The sequence below is a fragment of the Natrix helvetica genome (genome assembly GCF_964273705.1).
Source record: "Natrix helvetica genome assembly, chromosome: 5".
Classification (NCBI taxonomy): domain Eukaryota; kingdom Metazoa; phylum Chordata; class Lepidosauria; order Squamata; family Natricidae; genus Natrix; species Natrix helvetica.
The window spans coordinates 105,605,660-105,618,156 of record NC_138551.1 but is presented as its reverse complement, the minus strand read 5'-3'; the positions used below and the strand labels follow the sequence as shown (position 1 = coordinate 105,618,156).

General features: G+C 42.8%; 1 protein-coding gene across 1 annotated transcript; it reads right to left on the bottom strand.

The window, feature by feature from the left end:
* Nucleotides 1-8,394: 8,394 nt before the first annotated feature.
* LOC309393731 (protein NDNF-like) lies at nt 8,395-11,463 on the bottom strand (the record flags this gene model as incomplete). The annotated part of the gene is made up of 3 exons (XM_081956226.1): nt 8,395-9,749; nt 10,768-10,901; nt 11,348-11,463. The coding sequence occupies 3 exons, from the start codon at nt 11,461-11,463 to the stop codon at nt 8,395-8,397; spliced, it is 1,605 nt and encodes a 534-aa protein (XP_081812352.1).
* Between the last annotated feature and the right edge of the window lie 1,034 nt (nt 11,464-12,497).

The window sequence follows — 12,497 nt, the reverse complement described above, 5'->3', positions numbered from 1 at the left end:
CTCCCTCCCTCCTTCCTTCTCATTCCCATCTCCTTCCCTCCTCCCTCCTCCCTCCCTCCCTCCCTTGTTATCAAACTGTAAAACAAGACCTCAGTTTAATAAATATGGAGAAAATCAGAAAATCAGGGAAGGGATCAGAATTCTGAATCTAATGTACTCTCTTTCCTTCCTCCATGTCATGGCCTTGGACTTTCACAGGATCTTTTATAGTTTTCCATTCATTCTTGAAATTGAAGACCACACATTTTAATGTTGCCAAGGTTGAAGACCACTGCGACAGAAAGTGAGAATGATCACAAGAGAATGGGGACCCATCACAATACTATGCCTTCAGCTCCTAAACCCAAAGAGGTTGATTCTTCCCAACAGCAAGAAGGGCACACTTGGAGGCCTGAGAGGAAGAAGATGCTGTGTCATACATGTGACGTCAAGAGTATTGCTCTGGTCTCACACCCTCTGTTGAGATTTTCCTCCTCCTTCTATACAGGCTCCAGAAGAAAGACCTAAATGGGCACCTTGGATTCTAGGAAAGGAAGTCTTCCAGTAGTAGAACTTCAGTAGCTCCTACAAAGAGAAGAACATTTTAGGGCCACCAAATAAAAAAACATGCCTGTGGGAATTAATCGATTCACAGCAAGGCAATGCAGTTGTTAAGACACACGTATCATCTCAGCCGTTTATTTATTCTCATTTTTCAAATAGAGAAAGACCTAGCTTGCCCATTACCATGAAAGGAGCTTCTGATAGAAAAGGAATTGAGCTCACCTCTAATCCTTTGAAGGCTCTGGATCAGTGGTGCAATTCATTTTTTTTTACTATGGGTTCTGTGGGCGTGGCTTGGTGGGCATGGCAAGGGAAGGATACTGCAAAATTTCCATTACCTCCCCACTCCAGGGGGAAGGATACTGCAAAATCCCCATTCCCACCCCACTCTGGGACCTGGCAAAGGTGGTATTTGCCAGTTCTCCAAACTACTCAAAATTTCTGCTACCGGTTCTCCGAATGACTCAAAATTTCTGCTACTGGTTCTCCAGAACCTGTCAGAACCTGCTGAATTTCATCCCTTCGCTGGATCACGTCAGCTGCCCATCAATCTCTCTACATGTTGGTAGTGGAGAAACTTCAAAAGCTTCTTAATGCTCCTTTTAAGGTTTTCTTTGTATTTCCGCTGTGAGAATAAGTTGCGGTTCTGTTCCTAATTTCTGGAAAGCGGCTCCACTGAATTGAATTGGCATTGCATGTAGTAGACACACCCTTAACAACCTTTGTTTGGGTTTCCTAACCCTACTAGCCTATTGCATGATGTTATTCTTTCTTTGACTGATATTGTGCTGCCCTCTAGCGATTGCATTTCTCCTTTTATATTCTCCCAAAGAGTTCCATATAGACTCTTCTCTCTCACAGACTTCAGCTGAAAATTATTGACATGAAGGACCTTGAAACAATTGAAGCTGTGCTGAGTTCTACAGATGAAAAAAAAACACCTTTTCTTCAAATTTGGTGCTACGTCTGGTGTTAATTCCATGCCACATACACATAACAGAAGAATTAGCCTGTGTGAGAAGTCCACACGTTTCTATGCCCTGTCTATGATTTCTATGAGAAATGTATGCTTTCTTTTTTTTTCATTTCAAGGTTTTTTATTTTTTAATACAAATAATACATATTATGGGAACAAAGAGTTGTCCAGGTCTTTTCTTTTACATCCTCTCATTTATACAGTCCATTGTACATCATAGTTTTGTTTTCACTTTCAGCCAAATTATTCTCTTCCATTATTTTTCATCTTTATAGTTATTTTTTCTTAATACATGAACAATATCTTCAAGTTACACCAAATTTTCATTTCTTATTTTCTCCATTGGTATATTTTGCTATAAACAGCATATATCCTCTAATTCAATTTAAGCATGGAGAGCCTTTCTTTCACATTTTTTCGGCAATTAACAATATACTATAATTTCTTCATTTCTTAATTAGTTACATAACAATAACAATTTTTACTACCATTCTCTTTAGTCTATTAATGTAACTCTTTTTCCTTTTCTTCCTCTTTTAACCATTTTCTCTTGGGCTCTCAAAAATTCCACTTTTAATTGTTTTTCTTCTTTTCTCCCCCTTTCCCCTAACTTCGTCGTTGAGAAATTTATGGTTTCTATGAGAGTTTATCATCTTTTGGAATCACAGATTGAAAAGACACGAGAAGACATAGAATGAAAAGACAAAGAGAAAATGAACCCCGTTGAATTCAATGGGTCTTTTTCTCTGGGAAAACAGATGTAGGTTTGGAGGCAATGATTTTACTTAAGAATATGCATCACAATTTTAATTATCAGGGATATTATAGTCTTTATATGGACAATGTAGCTTCTTCTCTGGTACTATTGTACTGCTAACCAGAGCATACAAAACATTTGCTAGACCAATTCTCGAATACAGCTCATCTGTCTGGATATTGGACATTAATACAATTGAGCGAGTCCAGAGATATTTCACGAGAAGAGTCCTCCGCTCCTCTGCTCACAGCAGAATCCCTTATGCCACCAGGCTTGAAATTTTGGCCTTGGACAACTTAGAACTGCACCACTTTCAGTCTCAGTGGTTTATTCCCCAAACCCCCACAACTTTAACATTAGAATCTAAGGCTTAGATTGTCTACTGTCGGCTTCACCCCATTCCTAAGAGGTCTGTAAGGGGCGTGCATAAGCACACCAACATGCCTACTGTCCCTATCCTAACAACCCCATTTATTCGTATCCATTTCATGCATTCATAATCTTGTATGTGCTTGTATCTATTATCTTATACATGCTTGACAAAACAAACAAATACATAAAATAAATGTTTATATCAAGTCAGGTATTTCTGTTTGCAAAGGAATTAGAAGCCCAAACTGGTCAGGAACTTACAAAGGAAGGCAAATATATGTGTCCCAGGATAAAGTTTGCAAGTTCCAATCTGAGTCAATCACCAGGACCAGAGGTTTAGTCTTCTGAGCTTTCGAATTCGTGCTGGAGCCCATCCTCAGGGAGCTTCTCTCTAGCAGTGTGTGTGCTTTGGGCTATTTGCTTGTGTGGTATATATATGATGCCTTCCATCTGTCAGTGTTCCAAATAGCATCCTCAAACAAATAAGAATCGGAGGCTTGTGCTTCCTCAAAACTCCAATTTATTAAGAGAGCCATGTTGGCACATCTGGGAAAACCCAAATCTGAAAGTTTCCAGGTTTTCCCCACCCAGTTGAAAGTTCAAGATCTTGCCCCCACACCCACAAATCCATCACATGGTCCAATCTCCCACTGCCATGCTGGCAGTTCCTCCCATCCAATTCCGGTCAGGTGCAGAGGTGCAAAGACAAAGATGACCTTGGCTTTCTAGAAAGAATTTTGTTATGGCTACATTTTATCTCACTCCATACAATCCCCCCCTCCCATTTTCCCACAATAGAAAAAGACATAATAGAATAATAGAAAATGTGGCAGGCCAAAGATCTAAAAGAAACCTGCAGGCCTGACAGCTATGTTCCCTCTAAGCTGCGCGGGTGCGCAGACGCGCAGGTGGCAGCAAAACACAGCGCAGCAATTTCCAACTGCCGCGCAGGGATCTTTTGCATGATGGACTTTAAGCTGCAGGCGGCTAGGAGGCTTCTATCAGCTGGGCCGGGATATTATAGTGCCTGGACACACCCAGAGGAAGGCGGGCCTTTGGCCAACAGAAATGTGGCTGCCTAGGGTTATGATTGGGCTCCCTCCGCCGGCGCGTGGCTAATTGACAGGGAGGCCATTCCCTCCTGGATCAAAGTTATTGAGGGGGGGGAAGCAGCGGCAACAGCAAACTCTCCGTGGGACGTGCGGAGCATGCTTCCGTCGCAGTTTGTCAGCTAAGTCCCCATGGCTGGGCTCCCCGCTGTTGGCTCCACTTCCGAGATGCGGGTGTGTGGGAGGCGCTCGCCACGCAAGCAAGTGGAAATCCACGCCAGGTGGGCACATGTCTGAATCCAGCCTCTGCGTTCAGAGCATTGGGGCTCGAGGTTTTTTTTGCAGGAAGGGGGAGTCGAGCTGGTGCTCCGCGGATTTTATTTGATTTTATTGCTCGAAAAGAAAAAGAAAACAGAGGCTTCTTGCTCCGCCTAGACCAGAAACTCAAAATCCGGAAAATTAACCTTGTTTAGCAAAGTTTTGCGCTGATGCAAAAATAGTGTTTTCCAGTGAAAGTTTTTCCTACTTTTCCTTGTTTGCTTTTTTGGTCTCTATTCCTTCTCCTCTTTTCTTTCTTCCTTTTTTCTTTCTTTTTTCTTTCCTTCCTTCCTTTCTTCTTTCTCTTTCTCTCTCTTTCTTTTTTCTGCCTCTTTTTCTTATCCTCCCTCCCTCCTCTCACCTTTCTTTTTCTTTCTCCTCTTTCCTTTTTTGTCTCTCTGTCTCTGTGTGTGTGTGTGTTTGTGTGTGTGTGTGTGTCTCCCTTCCTTCCTTCCTCCCCCTCCCTCCTCTCCCCTCTTTGTTTGTTTCTTTATGTGCCCCAATTGCTAATCTACATCAATTGGTAATTTATTCATAACTTGCTAATATCACTGCAGACTATTGGATAGTAAGGGGGAAAGCATAAAGCATATAAAGTAATTCATAGTATGGAAAATGTGGATAGAGGGAAGTTTTGATCCTTTTCCCATAGAAAGTCATCCATTGAACTTGAATACAAGTAGTCCTCAACTTACAACAGTTCACTTAATGACTAAAGTTACATCAGAACTGAAAAAAGTGACTTACGGCTGTTCTTCACACTTATGATCATTGCAGCATCCCCATGGCCACATGATCAAAATTTGGATCTTTGGTAACTGCCTCATATTTTTGATGGTTGCAGTGTCCTGGGGTCACCTTCTGCAACCTTCTGCCAAGCAAAGTCAGTAGGAAAGTCAGATTGATTTAACAACCAGGTTACTGATTTAACCGCAGTGATTCACTTAACTGTATGTAGCAAGAAAGGTTGTAAAATGGGGCAAAACTCACTTAACAAATGTCTCACTTAGCAATAGAAACTTTGGGCTCAATTAGGGTCGTAGATTGAGGACTACCTGTATAGGGAGATTTCTTTACTTAATGTATATTTACATGGTAGAATTGAGTTTCAAATAACACTGATTTCGTTGTCGGGTGACATCTATGAAAAAAATTCAGATGCTCAGGCATGAAAATGTGCTGCTCAAACACTATACTTTTCCGCTCACACTGAAAAAAAATTAGAGGGAACATTGCCTGACAGATGAGTTGTTTAGACTTGTCCTCCAAACTGTCCCCAGTTGAAAGTTCAAGACCCTGCCCACACAGCCATAAGTATATCACATGGTCCAATCTTTCATTACCACGAAGGAAGATTCCTCCCATCCACATCCGTCCAGGCGCAGGGACAAAAGCGACCTTGACTTTCGGAGAAAGAATGTTATTGTGGCTACACATCACCCAACTCTACATAATCCCCTCTCCCATTCTCCCACAGCAGAAAGTGTGGCAGGCTTGAAATCCAAAAGCAAAAAAAAGCTTCCAGGCTTGACACCATCAACACACCACTCAATCAATTGGCGGGCGCCAAATAAATATGATGCATAAAATAGCCCAAAGGACATATTTCAGTAGAGAAGAGTTCACTGAGGATGGGCTCCAGCACAAGTCCAAAACCTCCGAAGACTAAACCTCTGGTTCAGGGGTGAAATTCAGCAGGTTCTGACAGGTTCTGGAGAACTGGTAGCGGAAATTTTGAGTAGTTCAGAGGACTGGCAAATACCACCTCTGGCTGGCCCCAGAGAGGAGTGAGAATGAAGATTTTGCAGTATCCTTCCCCCAGGAATGGGGAGGGAATGGGGATTTTGCAGTATCCTTCCCCTAGGAATGGGGAGGGAATGAAGATTTTGCAGTATCCTTCCCCTGCCACGCCCACCAAGCCGCAGAACCGGTGGTAAAAAAAAATTGAATTTCACCATTGCTCTGATCCCAGTGACCGACTCAGACTGGATCTTGGTTAGGAACTAATCAAACATTGGGAGGAGCCCTGTTACAAAGAAATGAAAAGCTTACTTATTAAGACCCAAAATATTCATCAGAAGAATTTGCCACCACTTCAATAGATACTATGGGTCATTCAACTAGTAGAGGTAAAAGCTAAAGAAGCCTTGAATGAAGGCATCTGATGAAGTGAGTTGCAGCTTACACAAGTATATGCTTTTTAATAATAATAATTTTTTTAAAAAAATGGGTCAGAAAAGGTGTAGTGTCCAAATTGGTTCAGGGTCTCCTGTTTGAACAGGGATTGGACTAGAAGACCTCCAAGGTCCCTTGTTATTCCACTATACCAGAGTCCTTCTAACCTCTGGCAACAAAGGGCTATCATCTATCTTCCTACAATGTCACCTCAAGCCACTGTTCATTTATAACCCTTACTGGGTATGTCAGTCTTTTAGTCCAGCCTAACAGAGCAATACAGGGGGCTATGGATTGGTCACTGCTAGTCAGAATCCCTCATGCTAAAGTCTAGTACGGTATCCTACATTATGAGCCTTGATGTTGTACATTTTGTACTAGGATGGTATGAAATACCCATAATCAGGGGTGAAATCAACTTACCTTCGCTACTGGTTCACAAATGTGAGTAAATGTGAGCTTCTGTGCATGCGCAGAGCATCAAAAATGGGACGTGATGACGTCCGGGCGAGTGGCTGGAGCCTGATATTGAGTGCGCCTGCAAAGGTAAGTAGAAGAGTGGGGGCGGGGGGGGGGGAATCTGCTGCGCCACGTGATTTAGATTAGTTAGAAAGCAGGAAATCCGACGATTCTAGGTAATATACAGTAAATCACACATCACAGCTGATTGTCAGAAATACCAGTTTGCCCAAACCGGTAGCATTTTGTAACTACCGGTTCAGGCAAACTGGTTCAAACTGGTAGCATTTCACCTCTGCACGTAATAAATAAACTGCAGGACATACTCATTTTTCTCTGGGTTACCTTTAGAGTAACCAAATACATGAAATGGGGGAGGGGCAGTGGTGAAATTCAAAATTTTTACTACCGGTTCTGTGGGCGTGGCTTGGCAGGCATGGTGTGGCTTGGTGGGTGTGGCTTGGTGGGTGTGGCAGGGGAAGGATACTGCAAAATCCCCATTCCCACCCGAGTCTGGGGCCAGCCAGAGGTTGCATTTGCCGGTTCTCCGAACTACTCAAAATTTCTGCTACTGGTTGTCCAGAATCTATCAGAACCTGGTGGATTTCACCCCTGGGGAGGGAGGGATATGGGAAAGGGGACAGCCACGCTTCTCCTTCAGTTTTCTCTACATGATGGATAGAAATACTGAGGCATAATGTAACTGTTTGATTATGCCAAGATTTCTCTTCTGATGGTTCTTTCAACTTTTTGCAAGGGCCAAATGAGAAGCATCTGCTTATAAACAGTGCGAATGGGTCATTACATCAAGCCTCAAACTCCAGCTAAGAATGTCTGGCATTAAACTGCAAGACAAAGCGAAAGGATTTGACCTTACAAAATAGGCATCCTTCATGTTTTTTGATTTTGTAGGTTTGGGTTTGAAAAAGAATGATTTAATTTCAGTGGCAGGTGTTTCGTTATAGGGAGGAATCTCTGGGTCAGAGGTGATAGGGGCAAATCTAGTTTTCCCAAGCTAAGATGTCCATCTCCAATCTTGCAACTTTAAACACAATTTTGTGTCCCAGATTATTCTGAAGGTGGCAACCACCAATGTTACTTTAGCCTGGTGTTTCTCCAGTTTTGTTGTGGCCCGCTGGCAGCCAGCATAGCTGGCAGCAGAGTCACACAGTGAGGAGTTTGGGGAGGAACATGGGCCAGTCCTGGGGGTTGAGGAAAGCTCAGACGAGGGCTCTGCATCTGAGGTAGAGAGGGAGCTGGACATCAGTGAGGCAGAGGAACAGCTGGAGCCTGTTCCCAGTGTGCGCATGCGCAGAGATGGCAGAAGACAAGAACAATTAAGAAAGCAGGGTCGACTTGGGAATAAAACTACACCTCGGAAGTGATTGGACCCTCCCATAGGAAACAAAAGAGGAGCGAACGGGGAGGGGGCTTTTGCCGAAAACAATCTGTTCATTCAGCTGTATCAAGAGTGGAAAGTTCTGTTTGTGACTATAAGAGACTCTGTGCCAAGTGTTGCCTTGCCCTGCGTTTGGAAACTAATTATTTGGAAGCTCTCCAAACAAGATAAGGTTCGTGTTGATAAACATTCCTCTGAAAGACTGTTTGCTAAGCCTTGCAGACTGTGGATGAAAGAAATTCACAGTCATGTAAATAAAAGGGGTTTAGTCAGGACCAAGACTCTTGATTCTTGCTGTTTAAGGAAACCTGGGTCAGAACAAGTTTTCTCAGGTTTTTGAAGGTGCTCAGCATCTCTTCCTTGTCTTCACAATTTTGCTGTAGTAGCGGATGGGAAGCCCCGAGGACCCAATGAGATACACGTCAAAAAGGTAGGCCGTCCCTGCTTCCAGGCCCCGGATGGTTTCGGTAGTCACAGCTCGCTGCAGATTGAGATTGTGGAAGAATTTGCAGAGCACTTTTTCACTCTTCTGCCTCAACTCTGGCCCAGAGCACCTATCGGCCTTCCTGGTGGCCACCCACGCCTGGTCCTCCTCAATCTCCTTCTTGTAGATGCAATACTTGCTCAGTTCCTGAGTTCCAAGCCAGGCGATGGTGATGGAATGGCAGCTCCTCAACTTGTTAAAGGATTTGATTTTTAAGCTCTCTGGGAGAGCTGGGAAGGAAGGCCGATGGGAGAGAGAGGACACCTGAACCTTCACGGATGCAGCGGACGTTTCAGCGGACCAGAGATGGACCAGGTAGGTGTCACCCAACCTTCCTTTCAGGATGAATTGCCTCAAGCCAGCAAATCGCTCTGACATCAGGACTTCCCCGTCCTTGGATATTTCCACCTGGAGTTGCCCGCTGCAAGACTGGAAGGCAAATTGGACCTGTTTCTGCGTTGCCTGGTACAGCAAATTGTAAAAGGGATGTTTCCTCCCATCCAGTCTCAACTGAATCACCTTCCCATCCTTCAGCTTGCCCACGTTGGGCTGAGGATTTTCCAGAGTGCGGGCAAAGGTTCCAGTATAAGCAGCACTAGTGTTGATGAGGAAATTGACGGCAAAAACATCAAAGTAGTACTGAATGCCAGGAGTCAAGTGAGACACTGTGTAGGCATTGGTGAGTCCCACGCAAACTGGTTTCACCTGGGCATTGCTACCTTTGTAACTCATGCTGACTTCGCTCTTGGATGAGGCTTTCGGTTCCCGAGACGTGAGGCTCTCTGTGGAAGGAGAGATCGCCAAAGAAGGAGGTCGTTTCACCCCTGAAATTTGCGTTGCTGTTTCTGCAGCACAGAAAGTCTTGAAATTGTAGTTTTCGTTCACCAGGAGACAATAATGAATGCTACCTTGGGATGGCAGCAGGGCACTCGGACTCTGCTTCCAAGCCAGAGTTACTGTGGTTGGGCCAATCCCAATGATGTCAATGCGGGGATCCATTGGCAATTCTGGATAAAAGTGATCAGATTTGGGATCTGTGGTCAAATAGGCTTTAATCTGGGTGTCTTTCTCAATGGAGAGGAATTCAAGCATGTAGACTGTGGAGTGGTAAGATGCTCCTGTGTAAGTTTCCACTGAATTACCTCGATAATTAAAGAGAGTCTGCACCAACTTGCGGCCCTTCTGGAATTGGAGGACTTCCTGAGCATTCAAATTATCTGCCAATGAAACAGAAGACAGGCAAAGTTTTTAAAGTGAATGGAGATAGGAAAAGCATACATTGACCAGTGAATACAATGGAGATACCTTGAGGAAGTCTACACTTCCTGTCTGTTTTGATTTTGGGAATCTGGAAATAGATCCAGGTCATATTTAAGTTGGGCTTGAAGCCTATGTGATTTTCCAGAGAGCCCAATGAAAGGGATTTTTATTGCTACCTTCTGCCATTCTTTTTAAACTTTCTAGCCTAGGTTATTTCTTGGAGTCTCCCCTCCAAGTATTAACCAGGTCTGATCTGCTTAGCTTCCAGTCCCAGAAGGGATTTTGCTGGTGCTGAGACTTCAATATTATAGTTTAATTTTAAAAAAAAGAGGACTGTGAAAATATCTACAGACCCCTCATATACTGGACACAAATTGTTTCAACTTCCACCCTCAAAACCACGCTATAGGGCACTGCACATCAGAACAACAAGACACAAGGACAGTTTTCCCCCCAAATGCCATCACTCTATTAAACAACTAATTCCCACAACACTGTCAAATTATTTACTAAGACTGTATTGCTATTATTCTTCTCATCCTTCCTAGTACCTCTCTCTTCCCACTTATGACTATAACCATGTTGCTTGTATCTTTACAATTTATATTGTTTTATTTGTTTCCTAGTATGATTTGATTGCTTATTAGTAACCTATGACTATCACTAAGTGTTGTATCTTATGATTCTTTATGAATGCATTCTATTTTATTTTTCTTTATGTACACTGAGAGCATCTGCACCAAAGACAAATTCCTTGTGTGTCCAATCACACTTGGTCAATAAAGAATTCAATTCAATTCTATTCTATTCTATTTATGGATAAAAATCTTGTTGGTTAATAGTTGGTACAAATCAGGTTCCAAATGAATCTAAGTCAGTCTTCCTTTCATACACTAACTAGAGCTCTCTGTTAAGAGAAAGAGGAATGGAAGAAGGAAAAAGAGAGGGGGGGGATTCAACTTCTCTCTTGCTTACCAGAAATCGTTTTCCCAAAATGGTCTTCCGATGTCTTAGGGACTCGTATACTCCATTCAATGGGAATGTCACATGGGGTTACTTTCACTGTGAAGAATGCAGAGGTTTTGCTTTCTTTTAGAACAAAATAGTACCTGGAAATGAATGGATGTTGTGTTCATTTTACATCACAGAAAGGGGGGGGGGGAGAGAGACCAAAGAAACTTAACATAGACAATAGAATCAGAGGTTGATGGAATTATTTAGCTAAAATAATTCCTGTGAATATTTTATTTTGGAAACAGCATGTTTACAAGCAAATTTGATCAATCTCAAAAGGAATCAAAGCATCTTCCTATAAATGTGGGAAGGCCAGAACTCCACCAGACATTGGTTTTGGAAAACCTTCTCCGAGGTCCATGTTAAAACACGTCATTGCTGAAATTGTCCCTCTCAACAGAGTTGGGGAACCTGAGGAATGTCATAAGACAAACCCTTGGACAGAAGACTTTAATCTTAAACCCATAAACAAAAATCATTCTATAGAAGAAGGTCACTATGGAATCTACCCAAAATGGAAAGGAAAGGATGGGCTCCTCACCTTTGAGGCATCCCTTGGGAGAGAGAGATTGCCGTTTCCTTGCCCTCTGCAAGCATCAACATGGGATAGAAACGGAACATCTCATTCTTCAGGTTTTGCTGTAAACCAACAGCCATGATTAAAGGATGGCTGAAGCACATGGCCAGAAGAAACCAGCAAGGCAGACCCATCTGTGGTCCAGGCATCTTCTGTGCTGCCGACCTGGGAGATAATAAGACATTGAATGGGCTTTCTTAAATGTCTTATTGGAAAATAAATTTCCATTTCTTAAATGGAAAAAATAATCAAGCAACGAATTTGCAAACACCTAGAAGCAAACAAAGTAATAGCCAAAAGCTAACATGGATTTGTCAAAAACAGATCATGCCAGACTAATCTTATTGCATTCTTTGATAACGTGACAAAATTAGTGGACCAGAGGAATGCCGTCGATATAGTTTACTTGGACTTCAGTAAGGCATTTGATAAGGTAGACCATAACCTACTACTAGATAAAGTAGAAGAATGTGGGTTAGACAGCATCACCACCAGATGGATTCGTACTGGCTGACCAACCACACTCAACGTGTAGTCCTCAATGGAACTGCATCTACATGGAAGTATGCAGTGGAGTACCCCAAGGCTCTGTTTTGGGCCTAATACTCTTCAACATCTTCATCAATGTTTTGGATGAGGGAATAAATGGGGAACTCATCAAATTTGCAGATGACACCAAGCTGGCAGGAATAGCCAACACTCCAGATGATAGGCTTAAGTTACAGAAGGATCTTGACAAACTTGAATATTGGGCACTATCTAATAAAATGAAATTCAATGGTGAAAAGAGTAAGGTTCTACATTTAGGCAACAAAAACGGAATGCACAGGTACAGTATAGATGATACCTTGCTCTGTAGTAGTAACTGTGAAAGGGATCTTGGAGTCCTAGTGGACAACCATTTAAATAGGAGCCAGCAGTGTGCAGCAGCTGCCAAAAAAGCCAACACAGTTCTAGGCTGCATCAACAGAGGGATAGAATCAAGATCACGTGAAGTGTTAATATCACTTTATAAGGCCTTGGTAAGGCCACACTTGGAATACTGCATTCAGTTCTGGTCGCCACGATGTAAAAAAGATGTGGAGACCCTAGAAAGAGTGCAGAGAAGAGCAAC